Below are 16,969 nucleotides of genomic sequence, written 5' to 3'. Positions count from 1 at the left end.
TTTATGTTTGAGCAGTGCGCTTCAAGTGTCGAGCTGTGACGCATTAGTTCGCGCTCGTCCTCTGTGCGTTCTATTCGTGCGTCCTTTGGGCTCGAGCGACGCGCTGGCAATTTCGAGCTGCTTTCCGTTCTTCGCGTTACATTACAATTTATTGCTGTCGCAATCATTGCTTCGCCGTTGCGGCGAAACTGTGACTTTTTTCTAGTGAAGACGCGGTCAGATGGAGAGAGGAGTGCAACGGCGTCGGCGAGACCGGTGCAGCAGACTGACACAGCCGTTGACGAGTTTGCAGGAAGTGTCGTGTCGTCTTTGACGAGTACCTTGGTCGCAGCCGGTGGACTGGCCGCCGGCGTCAAATCTGAGAATGGTGAGAGCTCTATTTCGGCTGGTGCGCAACGAATTACGGCGGCGTGACGGGCGAGAAAATCCCATCTCAGGATGACGGCGTGAGAGCATGAGGAAATTATGATGAATTCGACGGCGTACAGAGCGTCCTGAATCATGGCACGGGCTGTGCACACCGCTGTCGGGTGAATACTGTGAGCGCTGGCTGTACGGAGCGAGAGCCCGGAAAGTGGCGTCGTCACTTTTCGTAGTAGTCGGCTAAATTTAGCGTCCATAACGGAAACGGCAGCTCCAGTGTCTACAAAGGCCGATGTGCGCACACCATCTACAAACACGTCTACTACGTTTGATGGGCTTTGCTGAGGGCTTTGGCTGTTCGATAGCGTCGCAGCCCTTGCCTCTTGGACTGCGGCGACTAGTTTTCCTGGTCTCGTGCGACCGGACGAGGCCGCATCGGTGACAGTGAGCGGCGTCGTGGGGACGGTGAACGACGGGTAGATGGACCTGGGCGTGACGTCGGTGACGTAGGCGGCAGCGGGTCATAATACGGGCGGCTGGACTGGTTGGTGACGGCTGATCCGACTCGAGGCGGCTGCACGCGGTTGCAATAGCGGGCTACGTGACCGGCGCAACCGCACGCAAAGCAGATCGGGCGGTTGTCGGAAGTGCGCCATCGGTTTGCCGGGCTAGGTCCCATCCACGTGGGAGGACGCGAGGGACGGGGCGGCTGCTGATATGACGACTGCATGGTTGGCTGCATTCGGGGCGTATGGACGATGTCGGCGTACGCAGCCGGCACACTCGCTTCGAAGGCCTGAGGCCTGGTGACGGCTCCAGCGTATGTTAGCGGGGGCACCACAGGGAGCGCTGGGGTCGGCCTGGCTGCAACTTGTGCGTAACTGAGCGGCGCAGACGCCGGAGGGGGCTGGTGGTATTCCAGCATAACCTCCGCGATTTCCTGCTCGATAGCCCGGCGTAGGGGAGGCAGCAGTGTGGTCGACGACTGTACAACATCCTGCGGGTGAGAGAAGGCCAGTAAGGAGAACTGGCGGGCATTTCCTCCCGCACGAATGACTTGATTTCGGCGAGTAAGACGGAGTGGTCCGGCACGGCCGACAAGCCAGCGAGATCGGCGTCGCGTGATAGAGGTCGACGCGTCATCAGCCGCTGCCGGCGTAGCTCCTCGTAGCTTTGGCACAGCGTGATGACCTCTGCCACAGTGCGAGGGTTTTTGGCGAGTAGCATGATGAAGGCATCGTCGTCGATGCCTTTCATGACGTTCCGGATCTTGTCGGCTTCAGACATGGTTGCGTTCGCTTTCTTGCACAAGTCGAGCACGTCTTCAACGTAGCTCGTGAAAGACTCGCCGGACTCCTGGGCTCGTTCACGTAACCGCTGTTCGGCTTGCAGCTTTTCGAACGGCAGGGCGGCCAAACACGTCGATGATGGCGGTCTTGAAAGCGGACCACGTAGCGAAATCGGATGCGTGGTTGTTGTACCATAGACTTGCCACACCCGCGAGGTAGAAAACGAGGTTGCTCAGTTTGCCTGCCTCGTCCCATTTATTGGGGACGCTCACATGCTCGTAGATCGCGAGCCAGTCCTCGACGTCGGTGCCATCCGCGCCGGTGAAGATAGGAGGGTCGCGGATGCGGGGGACACCCGGACATGGCGTCGGTGCAAGAGGAGGCGTTTGCTGGGTGGCGTCTTGAGTCATGGTAGCAGGCACGGTACGGGATCGAAGCTCCAAGGGCATCGAATGCGGACCGTAGTTGTTTCAAGGGCACAGCACTCTCCACCAAATTGTCAAGACGTTTATTAACGAGGACTCAGCGACGGCGCACGGCAGCGACAGTCAAAGCGGGGCCGACTCTCTGCAAGAGGAGTGTGCTCTCAGAGAAGAGAACGACCCACTGGAAGGCGCTCGGGAGGACGACCCATTACTGAGTAGGAACGCTTCGCTACAGGCTGAACATTTTGACAGATTTGCCTGTCTGGTTGGGTTAATTAATGAAGACTTTCAAAAGGCTCCAACCCAAAAAATGGGTCCCGACGTTTAGGAATCAACTCGATTCCTTCCTCATTGGGAGTGACAAAGGAGGTGTCGAGGTGCAACTCTTAACTCCTCTTTCGAACCAGCTGTGAGAAGGAGGGAAGGTGCGTCTTCTTTGGTGGTGAGAGTTGAAGGGGTCGTGGCTGCCGCGGTTGCTGCGGTTGTGTGGGATTGATGGGTGGGGGCCGGCCGAGGACCAAGGGCGTAGCTAAGGGGGGGGTTGGGGGGGTTCAAACCCCCCCCGAAATTTTTCAGTTTTGCTTGCGTATATATACAAGCACACATACAAACGCACGCACGAACATACATAAAGTATGGTTGAACCCCCCCCCCGAAAAAAATTTCTGGCTACGCCCCTGCCGAGGACGGATGCGCTCACTCGCGACTTTGTTTGCATTGGTTTTCCTGCTGTGGTTAGACCGTGAATGCATACTGACGGCAGGTTCCCCTTGCGTCGGTTCAAATTGCCTTCGGTGTTCTGGATGAACCACGATTCCAGTAAGTAGCCGTTTTGGTTGGTTAGTTTCCGTTGTTAGGATTTCGGTTTTTTCAAACTCAATCTTATGGTCGGCATCTTCCGAGTGTTGTGCAAGGGGGTTCCGTTGTCTTGAGAACGTCCTGACGTCGTTTTTGTGCTGTTTAATTCTTTCTGTCAAGTTTTTTGTTTCGCCAATGTAAGCGGCATGGCAGTCGGAACACTTGATTTTGTGGACGACGCCTTGCGCTGTTTCTGTTGGTGGAAGGTCCCTGGGTTTCAGTAGAATTTATTGTGTTGGTTGGCTTGTGTGCGACCGTTATGCCTTCCTTCGTTCAAGAGTCTGCTTATAGCTTCACTGGTGCCTTTCACGTAGGCAAGAGAGATTCGCTTCTGGGAAGGCGGCGACGCTGGGGTAATCGTTGGAAGCACTTTTCTTTTTTGCTGCCGTATTACTTTCCGAATGAAATCGGGCGGGTAGCCTTTTTTTGGAGTTCGTTGAACACGGTGTTGCTTTCTTTCCTTCTGATTGATTCTAATGTGCAATGCGTTTCCATTCTTCTTATCAAAGTGTTGACTACTGATGTTTTGTGGTTTGCAGGTTGATTTGAATTAAAATACAGGTAGCGGCATGTATGCGTGGGTTTGAGGTAGACTGAGAAACTTAGGGAATCTCCCATCGCTTGATTAGTAAATCAAGGAATGGAAGGGATCCGTCATTTTCGCGCTCACAAGTGAACTGAATGTCCGGTTCCATGGAGTTTAGATGGCTGAGTAGGTTGGTGACTTGCGATGTCTTTATAATGCAGAAACAATCATCCACCTACCTGAGGAACAGTTTGGGTTTCTGTGAAAAGGTGTTCAGGGCTCTCTCTTCGACGTTTTTCACGGTGATGTTGGCCACGGTCACGGAGATTGAGGCTCCCATTGGTGCTCCTCTTGTCTGCTTGTTGTATTCGCCTTTAAAGGAAAAATACGTATTTGATAGGCAGAGTTTAAGGAGTCGACAAATTTCGTCCACACTCAAAGGAGTTCTCTCGTTCAGATCACTGTCGCATTCTAGGGCGTCCCGGGTCACGGCGACTGCCAGTTGCTTCGGTATGCTGGTGAACAGAGACACCACATCAAACGATACCAGGAACTCGTTGTTCTCCAGTCGCAGGTTTGATGTTAGGTCCGACAAAGTCATCCTCGTTGCGCACCTGAGACGTGGTCTTTCCGGTCAGGGGTGAAATTATCTGGTGCAGGTACGTGGATAGTGACCGCATTGGTGAGCGCGAGAAGTCTACTATTGGGCGCAGGGGGACTCCAGATTTGTGCATTTTCGGGAGGACGTAGAACGCTGGGGCTGACCCGTTTCTGCATATTAGTTGGAGGTAAAGGTAGCGAAAGCTTGGTTTGTCCCGGAATATTTCTGCCAGCGTTTTGCTTCAATACTTGTGTTCCTGCGGTGGGATCCTTTTTTAGCTTCTCGTAGTCTACAAAGCTTAACCATGTTGATACTTTCTCCTCGTTGTCGCGTGTGTTCAAGAGAGTGGTGGAGTTGCCCTTGTCTGCTGGTAGGATTACTATGGTTGTGTCTTTTCGCAAGTTTCTTAGTGCGCACATTTCACCTGGAGACATGTTTCTTTCTTTCGTGCGGTTTTTCGTCGAGCTGATAATGCCAATTGCTTTGAGTCTCACTTGATCTATAACACTGCGTTCTAGGTTTCTGATGCCGTTCTCCAGTGCGGCGACCATCTTCGGAATGGGGGTTTATCCGTGGTAACACTGAATTCTTGGCCTTTAGAGAGTACTGAAGTTTCTTCGGCTGTGATACCCTTGTCGATAGGTTGGTTGCAAGATGCTGGTCAATCATTTCTTGTTTTTTTTTTGTTTTGTTGGCAAGAACGGCGAGTTTTTTCTCCTGTGATGTGCGGTGTTTTGCAGCTTCTGAGGAGGCGGTAGCTTTTGCAAGCGATTCTATTGAAGAGAGAAGATTCGGTACCTAGTGTTCGAGTTCTTCGCCCCACGACAACTGGAACACCAGGTACCGAATCTTCTCTCTTCAATAGAATCGTCTGTCTTGTGGGAAGAAATACGTGGGACAGACTGGCACATGCTGAAATGACCGCCTAAGAGAGCACCATAACAATGTGTTTAACACAGTCCAAGGCGACATCCATTGCCGCGATTGCAGCTGTGCGCCCTTCTTTGAATAAAGAGAGCTGCTGCATCCGTTTTGGCCGGGCATCTGCGCAGTTATGGGGTGTATTTTGTCGGCGAAAGGGTGGGCGTTGTATACGTTGTGGATCACCTTTATGGCTGCGGTAGAGTTGGTGCGCACTATTGTAAGGGACTGTGACGACGCAGAAGCCGCGCTGACCAAGTTTGTTGCGTCTAATTGTCGCAGAAGTTCATCACTGACCGAAGGAACCAGAGCTCTCAGGAGGTGCAAACGATAGGCACACCAGTTTTGGTGCCCTGGCATCATGGTTGACGTAACCACCTGCTTGTCCGTGCAGCTCGCATCATTATACGCCACAAGTGAGCCTGTCGGGAGTGTGGCGTCTGCTTCTTCAATGTTGCGCCGAAAGGTAGTCGTTGGACGAGGAACTGTATTTCGGAGGCGGCCGATGGGTTTATTGTCCGTGAGTTGCCGGTGATCCCAGGGTGGAAAGCTTTCTATTGAAGGTGGCCAGGCAGACACCGGGCTGCCCATGTATGCCGCTAAGTAAGCAGCAGGTGGTAGATAGGATAGCTTGAGTTCCCTTGCTTGCCGACGTTGATAAATCAACTCGTTTATAGTGTTTAGTTGCGCCTCTTCCTGAAGTGTCGGGATAGGTGTGCATCGTGGAAGCCCGGTAACGACTCGCATCGTTTCTCTGTTGAAGCATTCTAAACGGGTCCAATCTGTAAAGGTAAGGTGCTGGAACTGAGCCGAATAATTAAGACGAGGCTACAGGACATCTCGAACAAGTAAACGGGCAATCTTTGTGCGGGCACCTCCAGCCAGCTGATTCGTCGTATCAGATGAAGCAGCTGGTGCGCTTATTGCTTAATTTAGTGGATCGAAGGTTTCGCAGGGCCATTTGCCGTGATGACAACGCCCAGTATATGTAGCCGGGGAGGTGTCGTAAGATGACATCCAGATAGGTGCAGCTCAATAGGCGTGTTTACTAGCCGTCAATGGCCGCAGCTGCTCGCAACCGACATGTAGAGTGTCTTGTCTGTTGAAAGAGTCAATCCTATGCATCTACACCACTCGTCGGCTGTGTTAAGTGCTTCTTGTAGGGCCGATTCCTGTCGTTGAAGGTAGTTGTGAACACTCCATACTGTAATATCGTCCGCTTATACGATGTAGACACGTCCGAGATAGATTCAGGTCCCATACAAGGGGTAGCATTGCTAGGTTAAAGAGCAACGGTGCAAGCACTCATCCTTGTGGCACTCGCCGCTTTTAATTAATGTTGCCGGTTGCGTTTCCCTCCACACGAATAGCAAACTTTCGTTGAGTCAAGAACCTGTGGACGAAGGTACAGACGCGCTCGGGTAGTCCGACGCAACGCACAATGGCAAGCATGGCTCTGTGGCTAACTTCATCATTTGCCTTGTGCACATCCATGGCTAATATTGTTCGCCCCCGGCGCGTCCGATTGCCTGCGAAGACCACGCTCGAGGTCCCAAGTGCGTGCGAAATCCAATTTGTGCAGGATGATACCATTTGAATTGTTCAAGCCACTAGGTTATTCGCGTAGAAAGCATTTTCTCCGTTAATTTGCAGACGGTCGCTGTTAAGGCAATAGCACGAAGGTTGCGGATATTAGTGAGTTCTTTCCTGGCTTTGATGTCGGTATAATTTCAGCGTACTGAAATTATAGGCGATATACCAAGAAGCTGGTATATCGCCTTCAGACCACACATGATTGATGTTATCCAAAAGCGTGGCCAAGGATGCCTCATTGAGGTTTTTTAACAATTCATAAGATAATCCGTCCGGTCCAGAAGCCATCCGTGGTTTAGACGCGTCGATAGCTGCTATCAACTCGGCCATGGTCAACGGTGCTTGGATTCCCGCAACTGCCTCTGGATTGCCTCTGGATTTCCGCAACTGCCTCTATGGCCCTGCCTCTCGGACGATTGACGTACCGTCGAAGGCAGGGCCACATGGTCATTTACAAGGGCAGGAAGCACATCATATTGTGGGACCAGCGTCCGAGCGATTTGTTGTGCAGCATTCGACGGTGTATCCGCAGAGTCTAGGAGTACGGAAGCCGTTGGGTCGGGCTGACGTTGGCCCTTTTCCATTGCACAGAACGTACGCTAGACTGAAGCTGTGCGTGACGTGGGTCCGAGAGACGCGCACCAATCATCATCTGTCCAGTCTTCTTTCGTGCCGACGACCTTGTGCCGTAATACTCCACATTTGAATTTTCGCTTCTATCGACGTGGGATCTCGTACCACAGTAAGTTCAGCCCTGTGCCGGGCCGCCCAAAGGAGCAACAGCTGCAGGTCAGAGGTCAGACTACTTTCATCTGCCCAGGAAGTTTTAGTTGCTGATTCCAGTGCCTTTCGAAGAAAATCTTGAATATCTTGCGGCGACGGATCCTGTGGTATGAGTGCTGCCTCCGGAAAGGCGTCCCATTGAACAACTCGACAACAGCGGCGAAATCGGGAATGTCCGTTGGCGGAAATTCGAGAATGATGGGGTAATGGTCACTGCCCCAGCTGTCCGGATCACGTCGCCATCTAATTGCGGCGCACCCTGACCACCATGACAAATCGGGCGAGTACGATGAAGCGTGTGGGTGGTCAGCATGGCACGTTGGGATTGTAACATCGTTCAGTAGCTGCAAGTTTGCAGTCTACAAATATCTCCCAGACATGACTCTCACGAGCTGATGATGTGGTATAGTCCCATGCCATGTGTGGAGCATTAAAGTAACCTGCGACTAATATCGGCACCCTGCATGCTAAGTTCGGAGAATGGGAATCCATCCCAGTCTTATTCGGGCAGCGGAGCCAGTGGTGAGCTAGGTATATAACGATACCAGAATTACGTCAGTTTTCTGAAGGCGGACATTAACCGCGACGACTTCCTATGATTGCGAGCACAATTTTGACAAATGGATGCCTATTTGAGGCAGACTGGTGAGTGCCATATATTGTGGCTTTACCTGGTAGGACATTACTTGAGACAAAGCGTCGATCTGGCATATTAGGGTTAGGGTATAAAGTGAACGATGGGATGCATAACTGGGCATTTAGTTCTTGTAGCAGTGCGGCCCAACAAGCATGACGTCCGAGGTGAACCTTTTTGCGATGTTCACTTTGCTTTAAAAGGGTGTGTGTCTGAGCTTGTTGGTAAGGCTTCATGGGTACGAAACAGCGCAAAACATACGGACACAGAAAGAAACAGACAGGACCAAGCACTTAACTTGCCCGGTAGACCACGACATTTCCATTGCAGGACGTTTTGTGGGCGGGAGTGTTGCAACGACATTATTTAGGAAGACTTGAGGCCAGAACTTGCGGCAGTGACATCAGCTGTTTAGCCACAAATTGTAAGAGCTCCATAGGCGTCAGGTCCGCTGACGAAGTACGGGGCTGTTGGATAGGCTGGAAGTTTGTGTCATGCTGCGGTGTGCATGATGACGCTGTTCGTTTTGTTAGAAGTTATCTACGGCGCCGAACGTGATCTATCTGCTGTTGAAGTCGGGCCAATTTTGTATCCAGTGATACTAGGTCGTCTGGTGTTTCCGTTTGCCAAGTAGGAAGTGTAGCGTTTGTCGAGGAGAGACTCTTGCACGGCTCTTTGACCGCAGCACTATACCTTTTTTGTGCAGTGAAAGGCGTAGCCTCGGCGATGTGAGATTCTTCCGTTTCTAAGTCCACCAAGATCTCGAAACAATTATTCACTTCAAGAACACTGGCGTGGCCTTGATGGCTTGATTGTTGACGCTTATGTCGAAGCTTTCGCGTGGCGTTTCGTATAGTCGGGCATTGAGATGACGTTATGTCGTGGTCATTGCACTTGCAAGGCCCACAGTGAAAATTAAAGCCGGCGGTGGCGTCCATGTCAGCATCTCGTTGTCTGTTAGGGCAGGATGCCTTCATGTGTCCTTATCTATAGCATCCATAGCAAAATATGAAAGCCGGCTTGAAAGGTCGAGGGCGGAGTACGCAGCCATGTTCGTGCATCTTCTCCGGAGGGGTCCAGGGACCTTGAACAGGGACGAGACAAGTACCGCCTTTTCCCATGTGGCGTGCGGCAACAATGGCATGTTGTGGGCAGAATAGCTCTCTGCGCAGGGTATGTTGGCCCTCCCTAGGTTTGACGCCAGCAACCACATACCGTCGGAGGTCGACGCTGGAGGCTAGCCAGGCCTGGACACGAACAGGATTGCCGTATGGGGGATTAACCTGCCTAAGCTGCTGGAGTCCACTAACCACGTCTAGTGACGGTAGCCACACCGCCACTGTGTTTGTCTGTCGATGGATGCTGAATTTTGGAGGCATGCATCTAGAGCAGCTTGAACCCACATCGATGGTACAGCCGAAAGGTCGACGCAAGCGCGCGCTTTGATGATGGCCTTGTACGAAGTCGGCGTCTGTTTTCCGACCGCATGGAAGGGGTCGTACACGCGCGCTTTGCATTCGGGGCCAAATCTTATTAGTTGCTAAAGTCCACGGCAGTTTGTGAAGGGAGACGCTTACCAAGGGCTTTCAATGCAGCAGCGGCTTGGGCCGAAGCATCCGTATCCATGGAGACCGGCGATAAAGTGGCATCAGACGCCGTCACCGTTGCGTGTAGCGCTGAAGAGATGGGCGTTGACAGTTGTGCCCACAGACGCTGCGCAGCGTTTTGTATTGCAGCGGTCGGTCTGGCACTCTGCTGATTGTGGTGACTGAGACGAGTTCGGCCTACTTGCCAGCGGTTGGGGAAGGACGAGACTGATGAAGCCGCGGCTTGCCGTGAATGAGGTTTCCTCTTCACAGTAGGCACCAGAAACGGCTATAAAGTCCTAACGCACTTTCGCAACAACGCAAGTCCACACAAATCGTCCGCAAAATCGGCAGTCCGCAAAATTGGCAGTATGTATATAAGGTCATAATCATGAAGTCCATTTTTATTGCCATCTTTAAAAATAGTTGTTAAGTAAGCTTTTTTTCATGGCAAATGAAAGAATGGCTCCAAAAAGTGGGTTGCAAATGTAAGCAAACGGGGCCATGGAAGAGTGGTAATGCCCACTTTGCCTCGGGAACGATTATTCAGGGATCGGTAACGGCTGATCAAACAAAGAATTGGTAAATAAATTGCAAACAGGTGTAAGGTCAGACATTTGCATTATATTATTTGACCAGCCTGCATCTGGAAATGACAGGTTAAATTTGTCTACCAGTGCCTTGTTACTATAGCGAATGTGATAAGTATATGGCAAGGAGCGCTAGCCTTTTTCACCCTATTCATTAATTCACGCTGTCCGATGTCAGCTTTGGCCTATCGATTATTCTACAAAATATGTTAGCATGGAAATCTGTTTTTGACTTATTTAGGTCCTTGTTTAGTTTGTTTAAGCATTTATTGACCTCAGTAAGGTGAGTTTGTTCTTTTGATCTGAAGAAATGCTCGGAAAAGTCTATTTTTTTCATTCACACGTTCAAGAAGTGCTGCCGTAACAAGTTCTAATCCTGCCCTCTCGGGTTTCTTTACAATATCACACGGACAATCAGTATTGTTGCTACAGTCAAGCCGGACAATAGGGAACTCCGTTTAATCTCATTATCTTTATGTCCAACTATTTTCGAACACCACAATGCTTTACGTCAATGCATAGGAAAAGGTACGGCTTCATCAAGCATCGATCACTGAGAAACGCTCCAAGTTGGCTTTCCCTCATAAAAGGCTGAGTTTTTCTCGTGGATGACGGCTTTTCCGCATGCATTTGGTGCGGTTGGGATGCGCCATGCGGAAGGAGTAGAAACGACCACTTGTCATTGCGTGCCACGATTCGTCGCCGTTCGCTTCTCCGCTCCCTTTGTTAACGCGATGTAAAAAAAAGTCACAGTTTCGCCGCAAGGGCGAAGCAATGAATGCGATAAAAAGAAAAGCGGCCCGTGATGGACGCGCTGCTACGCTGCAGAAAGATCTGCCCCCCGGCAGCAACTACCGCGCGAGCAGACAGCGGAAGGGCAAGGTTCTCCCTGCGCAAATAGAAGCGAGCGAGCTGGCCGACGACTTTTAAATGCGCCCGTTGAGCACCTCGCGCATCTCGCTGGTAATGAAGAAACGCTCATAAGCGCCTGCCGTTTCTGAGTCCTGCCAGCGGTAAAGGGTGTGTATGTAACGCTCGCCGTTAGCTACGTGAAGGATCTGCGCTTTGTGGCGTAGTGCTTAGAGCCACGCGCTGCGGAGCGAGCGGTCGCTGGTTCGATTCCGCGCTTCGGAAGCATTTTTCCGAAATATTTTTTGGGACTTTTTTAAATGTATATATACATACTTATATATATGGGGTGCATGATGGCGGAGAGACTGTCCACATAATTGCTATCGCAATAAAAGAAGAACTTTCCGCGAAAGTTTGCGATAATCAACACAGTCGAAATCTAGAAGTCTCCGGTGCGCGCCGCGTCCTAAGAGGCACGCTTAATTCGGTGTTCAAGAACAAGGTGGACATTAGGGCCAAGGCGGACTGGCGGCGCCCGACGAGTACGGACAGCTGTGTAAGATGATTTTGAGGGTCTGGTTACATCAATATCGTATTTTCTGCCGTAGAACCCGCCCCTGCATCTAACCCGTGTCAGCCTGCTCTTCCCTTTCCCAGCCCTTGCACTGTATACTGTACTATACATGGCCAGGCTTCCTTTCTCTCTGTTCTATTTATTTTTTTTGCATATGTTGCTTACCATTTATTTCTCTCTTTCTGTCTATATATATATTTCTATCTCTCTGTACTCGTTCTCCCTCGCCCAGCAGAGTTGTTGCGTCCCACGCCGGTGACGGGGACCGAAGCAGACGACGCAGGGAGCGCGTGCCGCTTCTCGGGTGCCGCCGCACAGCATAACGACAAGTTCCGCTGTCAAATATGAAATCCGCCGCGTATTGCCGCGAAGCCGCTTTTTAAATGCGAAGCATTTCTTAGCGAACTTCTGCGACTTTGAGCGTATCTATCTATCTATCTAGCCGCCTACGACTTTGTGCTCTCCTGGCCGTTTCGTGAATTGGATTTACAACAAAACTAGTATGGCAAAACATGACTTTATGACGAACATAAATGACAGGTCATAACATGAAAATTATGATATCCATGTCATGAACGACATGATTTACATGCCACTGTTTTGGTGCTCTTGCGGCCGTTTCGTTAGTTTGCTATATACCAAAATTGGTATGGCGTGACAAGAGTGTATGGAAATCATAAGTGGCAGGTCCTAACGTGCATATCACGACCCGCATGTCATGTACAGCATGAATTACGTTCCATGCACACGGTGCGCTGGCGGCCGTTTCGCTAGCCTGATATACACCAAGATTGGTATCTCGCGACGTAACTGTGCGACGAACATAAATAACAGTAGTTAGCATGAAAATCATGAGACGCATGTCATGTACAGCATGACTTACGTGCCATGCTCATGGGCGCTGGCGGCCGTTTCGCTAGCTTGATATAGCCCAAATTGGTATTGCGCGAATTCTGTGTGGCGAACATAAATAACAACAGGTGGTAACACGAAAATCATGACATTCATGTCTTGTAGGTATGATTTAGACGCCACGGTCATGGTGCGCTCGCGGCCATTTTGCAACTGGATATATACCTAAAATGGTATGGCATGACAGGAGCGCCGAACATAAATAGCACATCCTATACATGTAGCAGAATATATGTTTCATTAGCATGGCATATACGTGATTGTAGACGCATGCATGTATGACAATCTCGCGATATATACCGAACTAGATGTCACGACAAGAATGACTTCATTAGCCTCAATGACAAACAAGACGATGTATGCAGCTCTTTGCTGGCTGCTTCGCATTACATCGATTCCCACACTGCGTAGGATCTGCCGATTTTTTCTGCATTATCTTGAAGTGGTGCTGTCAAGTCAACTTGGGCGCCGAGATTTGCGTCGAAAATACGGTAAATTCTTTAAAAGTGCTATATCGAATTATATGATATATCGAACTAATTGCTGTCTTTTGCGGGTTCGATATACGTGCGTTCTATACTGTACCAGCAATTGTCGCCTAAAAAATGAATACCTTAGACGGATCAGGTTCTTGGTTCACGTCATTACATTTGTCGTCCAGCACTGGGGAACGAAATCTGAGTACCTTTGTATTCTTTATATCCTGATGCACATATGATGAATAATTGTTTGGTTTAGGCATTCTTAACACAGCGAAAAAAAAAAACCCATGTGTTCACTTACACCTGACGTGACTATTCCTGCGGATGCTGTGTCCAAGAATAAATTTGTGAAACAGAGATCATTGAGCGTTTCCTCATGAGTGCCCTAGTGCTTAAATGACTGCTGAAACGATTTTGAAGAATCGCAAAAGTGACATTTTTCGTTTCCTTGGCATCCAGTGTTAACGCTTTCTACCGAAGCCAGGAAATATGTATACGGTGTTTCACTTTAAAGTGTTGGTCGCCCAGCATCTCTAAACCAGCATTGAACATTATCATGACGAGTCTACAGAGTTTGCTGAGAACTCTGCGCCCTGCATCCGGCCGAAATCGCTGTAGCTAGACGACGCTCCTCTCGTTGTTGTTTACGTGCACCGTGTGCAACAGACGGCAGAGCTGATGCTTGTACGTCACGAGTTGCTGTCCCCACGTTACGTAGATCTACATGAGACTGTGTTGACACGTCACTGTGACACATCGATTTGCGAGCTCCGCAAGGTGCACCCCGTGGCGGAGATCGAGTTATGTCAAGTTTCGCGAAAGGCTGGCTCACCGTTTCCCACCCTTGTCATCACGCTTGTTTTCTGACAGCGGGGATCGCGGTTTTTGAGTGAGATCTGTTCATGTTCAGCTGTACGCACTATCCGAGGCAATATGTTCAATTAGCAGATGTTTGCTTGCTGAAATCTGATATACCTCATTTATTGCAGCTGTATAGCATCTTGCTATCGCATTCAATGCGTCGTCATTCGTGTCAGGCTGGAACTGTTCCTAGGATGCAGGCATTTGTCCTTAAAGGCGAATATGAACGTCCGCAGCGCCAAGAGTTATTGCACTTGCATTTCTCTCATCGAGTGGTACAATGTTGGGACACGCGCAATTCAAATAAATACTGTTCAATGCGTTCAGAGTCTAAGGGATCGCGCTCAGATTATCAGAATGATGCGCGACCCCAAAAACTTAAGTGCTCCTAGCTTTTTGAACTTCACTTTGATATACGTACGTCGGTGAGGATTGCAAAACAGGGTTGCTCAAGGTGAAGGAGGGATGTATCCGCAGGTTGCCTTGGTGGGCCACGACACCGGTGCTAGCTCCCTCGGCTACCTCATGATGGCCTCAGCTGGCAGGGGCAGAATGCCGCGGTCTTCAAGCCGATTCGTGTTTCATTCAGGTAGCCCACTTCGAGTACTGCCGGACAACACTGGTCCAGCAGGAATCGCCAATATGCGTGCTCTAGCCCAAAGACTGTCCTGCCTGCTCACAAATGACACGCAAGTGCTGGAATGCTTGCGACAAGTGAGCGTCGCTAACCTGACAACGTGAGTATCGTCAAAAACACGCGTTCTTGTTGTCATAACCTGTATCACCTAGGAACGCAAAAATGAACGCGCATGGTGGCGTTTCGCAGAGCACTAAACACTATCATGAACTACTACCATATTCGACAGTCTTCCCCCTTTGTAAATGCATTCCTGCGTGTGTTTTTTTTCTCGAAGACCTAACATAATACCGGGCATTTTGTCTCTGACACACCCTTATCAACCCTCGCCATTCTTGCATGTTTAATACGCTGTGTCGATGTTATTGCGAAGAATGCCTTTAAAGGGACACTAAAGAGACAAAAATCACAGTTTCGCCGCAAGGGCTAAGCAAGGAATGCGACAGCAATAAATTGGAATCTTATACGATGTAAGCTGACAGTTTTGCATCCGATCTCGCGTAATTGAACAAAACCCTTCTTTAAGGGAATACGACCTCTCCAGTGAACGAAGCGGTTTTCGTTGTGTCTGTTCTCACAAGGCGAAACAAGCGGTGAGAGCACGGCAACTTTACGAGCCGTCTCCTGATGTCTGTCGAGAGAGCACGCGCGCCAGACCACGCCCCTTTGAGGAAACTTCGCAGTTGCTACTCGAGCAACGCAGCTCACTTCTTTGCCCGATGAAAGACAAGGGGGGGGAGGGCGTTTCCTTCCTGAGGAGCCATCGACAGCATGCCTCTCACGCGGGATGATGTTATCGCACGCACCCTTCGTGCGACGGAGCTGGCCGGCTCGTTTCATCTCTGCTTCTGCCATGTTCGTCGCAGGCGCTTGCGTGCTTTTGCTCACGTGTAGAACATCCGATGCTCGGGGCGATCTTGTTGATTTAAACTTGATGCAGAACATGACGGCGACGACAACTGAAAAAACCCGTCCAGTGTATCAGGTCGGGTTATCAGAGTATATAGATCAGAGTGACGATCTGGTTATCCACCTTGCTCACCGCTATTCTCGTACTGTGACTTCTACTTGCTTCTACAGTGAGTGTTACTTTGTTTTCTAGGAACAAGTTCGCCGATTAAAGATTTTCAAACTTCGCCTTCTGACCGCCACCTTCATCACCGTCATAACCACGCGACATCAAGTGGAGGTTCTAGGTAACCGACCGGGCCCGGGTTGGGCCTGTGTATGGTAGACGACGGGCAGAGAGGCAGCGTCCTTGCGATGGTGTACGCCTGACGAGGGATCCACTCAGATGTTGTGTGATAGATGGCGATGTCAGGTGGCCGTTCACCGCGCTGCGGGTAAGGCGCGTTACCGGCGAAACTGCGTAGTTCCATCTATCTCGCAGCATTGTAAGGAGCGGCGGTACGTGGGGCCATCTTCACTAAAGTGGTAGCAGAGGTGGTCACGGGCGCGCCGAAATGAAAGCCCCGCCCGAAGTAGTGCCGCCGCGGTAGTTAAAGGGGCCGACAACTGATTTTTCTCTACCCATTTTGTTACGGCGCGACAGAAAGCTCACCCTTCGCAGTGTTTGTAGCTGCAGTAGTTAAACCCAAAAGCACGTAGCATTTTACAAGCAGTATTTTTCGATCTGAAAGGCTCTGAACACGGACGTACCTTTCCTCCAGGTACGTGAAAATTGATAGCGATGCCACCAGCCCTTCTCGCGATTTGTGAAAGCTATCATTGTTCTGCTTTCGCAGGAGTTCCTGTAACTATGCTTAACCACCTTCATTTAGAGATTTTCAACTATTTTTGAAAATAACAAGCTGTTACAATGACATGATGTGGCACTATACACCTTGCCTGTATTTGTACCGCGCTGTGTGTGCATGCGTCCAAGGTTGCCTGAGCCTGTGTCACGGGTGGCTTCTCCTGGCGTCGTTACTTTCTCGATGCACGAGCCAAGCCAAGTCATCAAAAACGTCACTACGTTCATGTGCGCCACGCCGAGTAGCAGCGCGCGTCATTTCTGAGACGAAGTGTAGGATCAAAATTATGTCGCTCCAAAATCTTAGCGACGTCGAAACTGCGTGTACGGTTGCACGAGCACGCTGAAATGTTGCTCAAGACCCGCTGACGAGCCTGGGATCATTACGTCACGCGAAGGCAGCGCCACTTTAATCCATACTACTGACGAAGGCCTATATGTACATTTTTATGGAGTAACACCTTTTAATATAAAGAAACAAACAATATTTCAATACTAACAAAAAATCGTCGACCACGTACAGCGATTAACGGTCACCTGGCCGGGTGCATCGGATCGTTCACGTTCTTGCCGCCAGAGGCTCCACAGGTCATTTTTCGCGACTTTCAATGAAGAAATAAAAATATAAATCCACCTCACAGGAAAAAAACAGGGTTGGTTTGAGTCAATGCAACGTACAATCTTCCCATCAGTGGAGTCATCTCATTTCATGTTCTGAGCAGTTGTCGG

The 16,969-nt window shown here is 50.1% G+C and overlaps 1 protein-coding gene across 1 annotated transcript in view; it reads left to right on the top strand.

Moving 5' to 3' along the window:
* Positions 1-14,591, top strand: part of LOC119379635 (acetylcholinesterase-like) — a 72,599-nt gene extending 58,008 nt beyond the window's left edge. Inside the window, exon 5 of the mRNA XM_049412053.1 lies at positions 14,328-14,591. Coding sequence (XP_049268010.1) covers positions 14,328-14,591 — 264 coding nt within the window. The remainder of the gene's footprint in view (positions 1-14,327) is intronic.
* Positions 14,592-16,969: the final 2,378 nt, after the last annotated feature.

Source organism: Rhipicephalus sanguineus, chromosome 1, assembly GCF_013339695.2.
Source record: "Rhipicephalus sanguineus isolate Rsan-2018 chromosome 1, BIME_Rsan_1.4, whole genome shotgun sequence".
Classification (NCBI taxonomy): Eukaryota; Metazoa; Arthropoda; class Arachnida; order Ixodida; family Ixodidae; genus Rhipicephalus; species Rhipicephalus sanguineus.
Note: the sequence above shows the minus strand (reverse complement) of the source record. Positions and strands in the feature narration are given on the sequence as shown.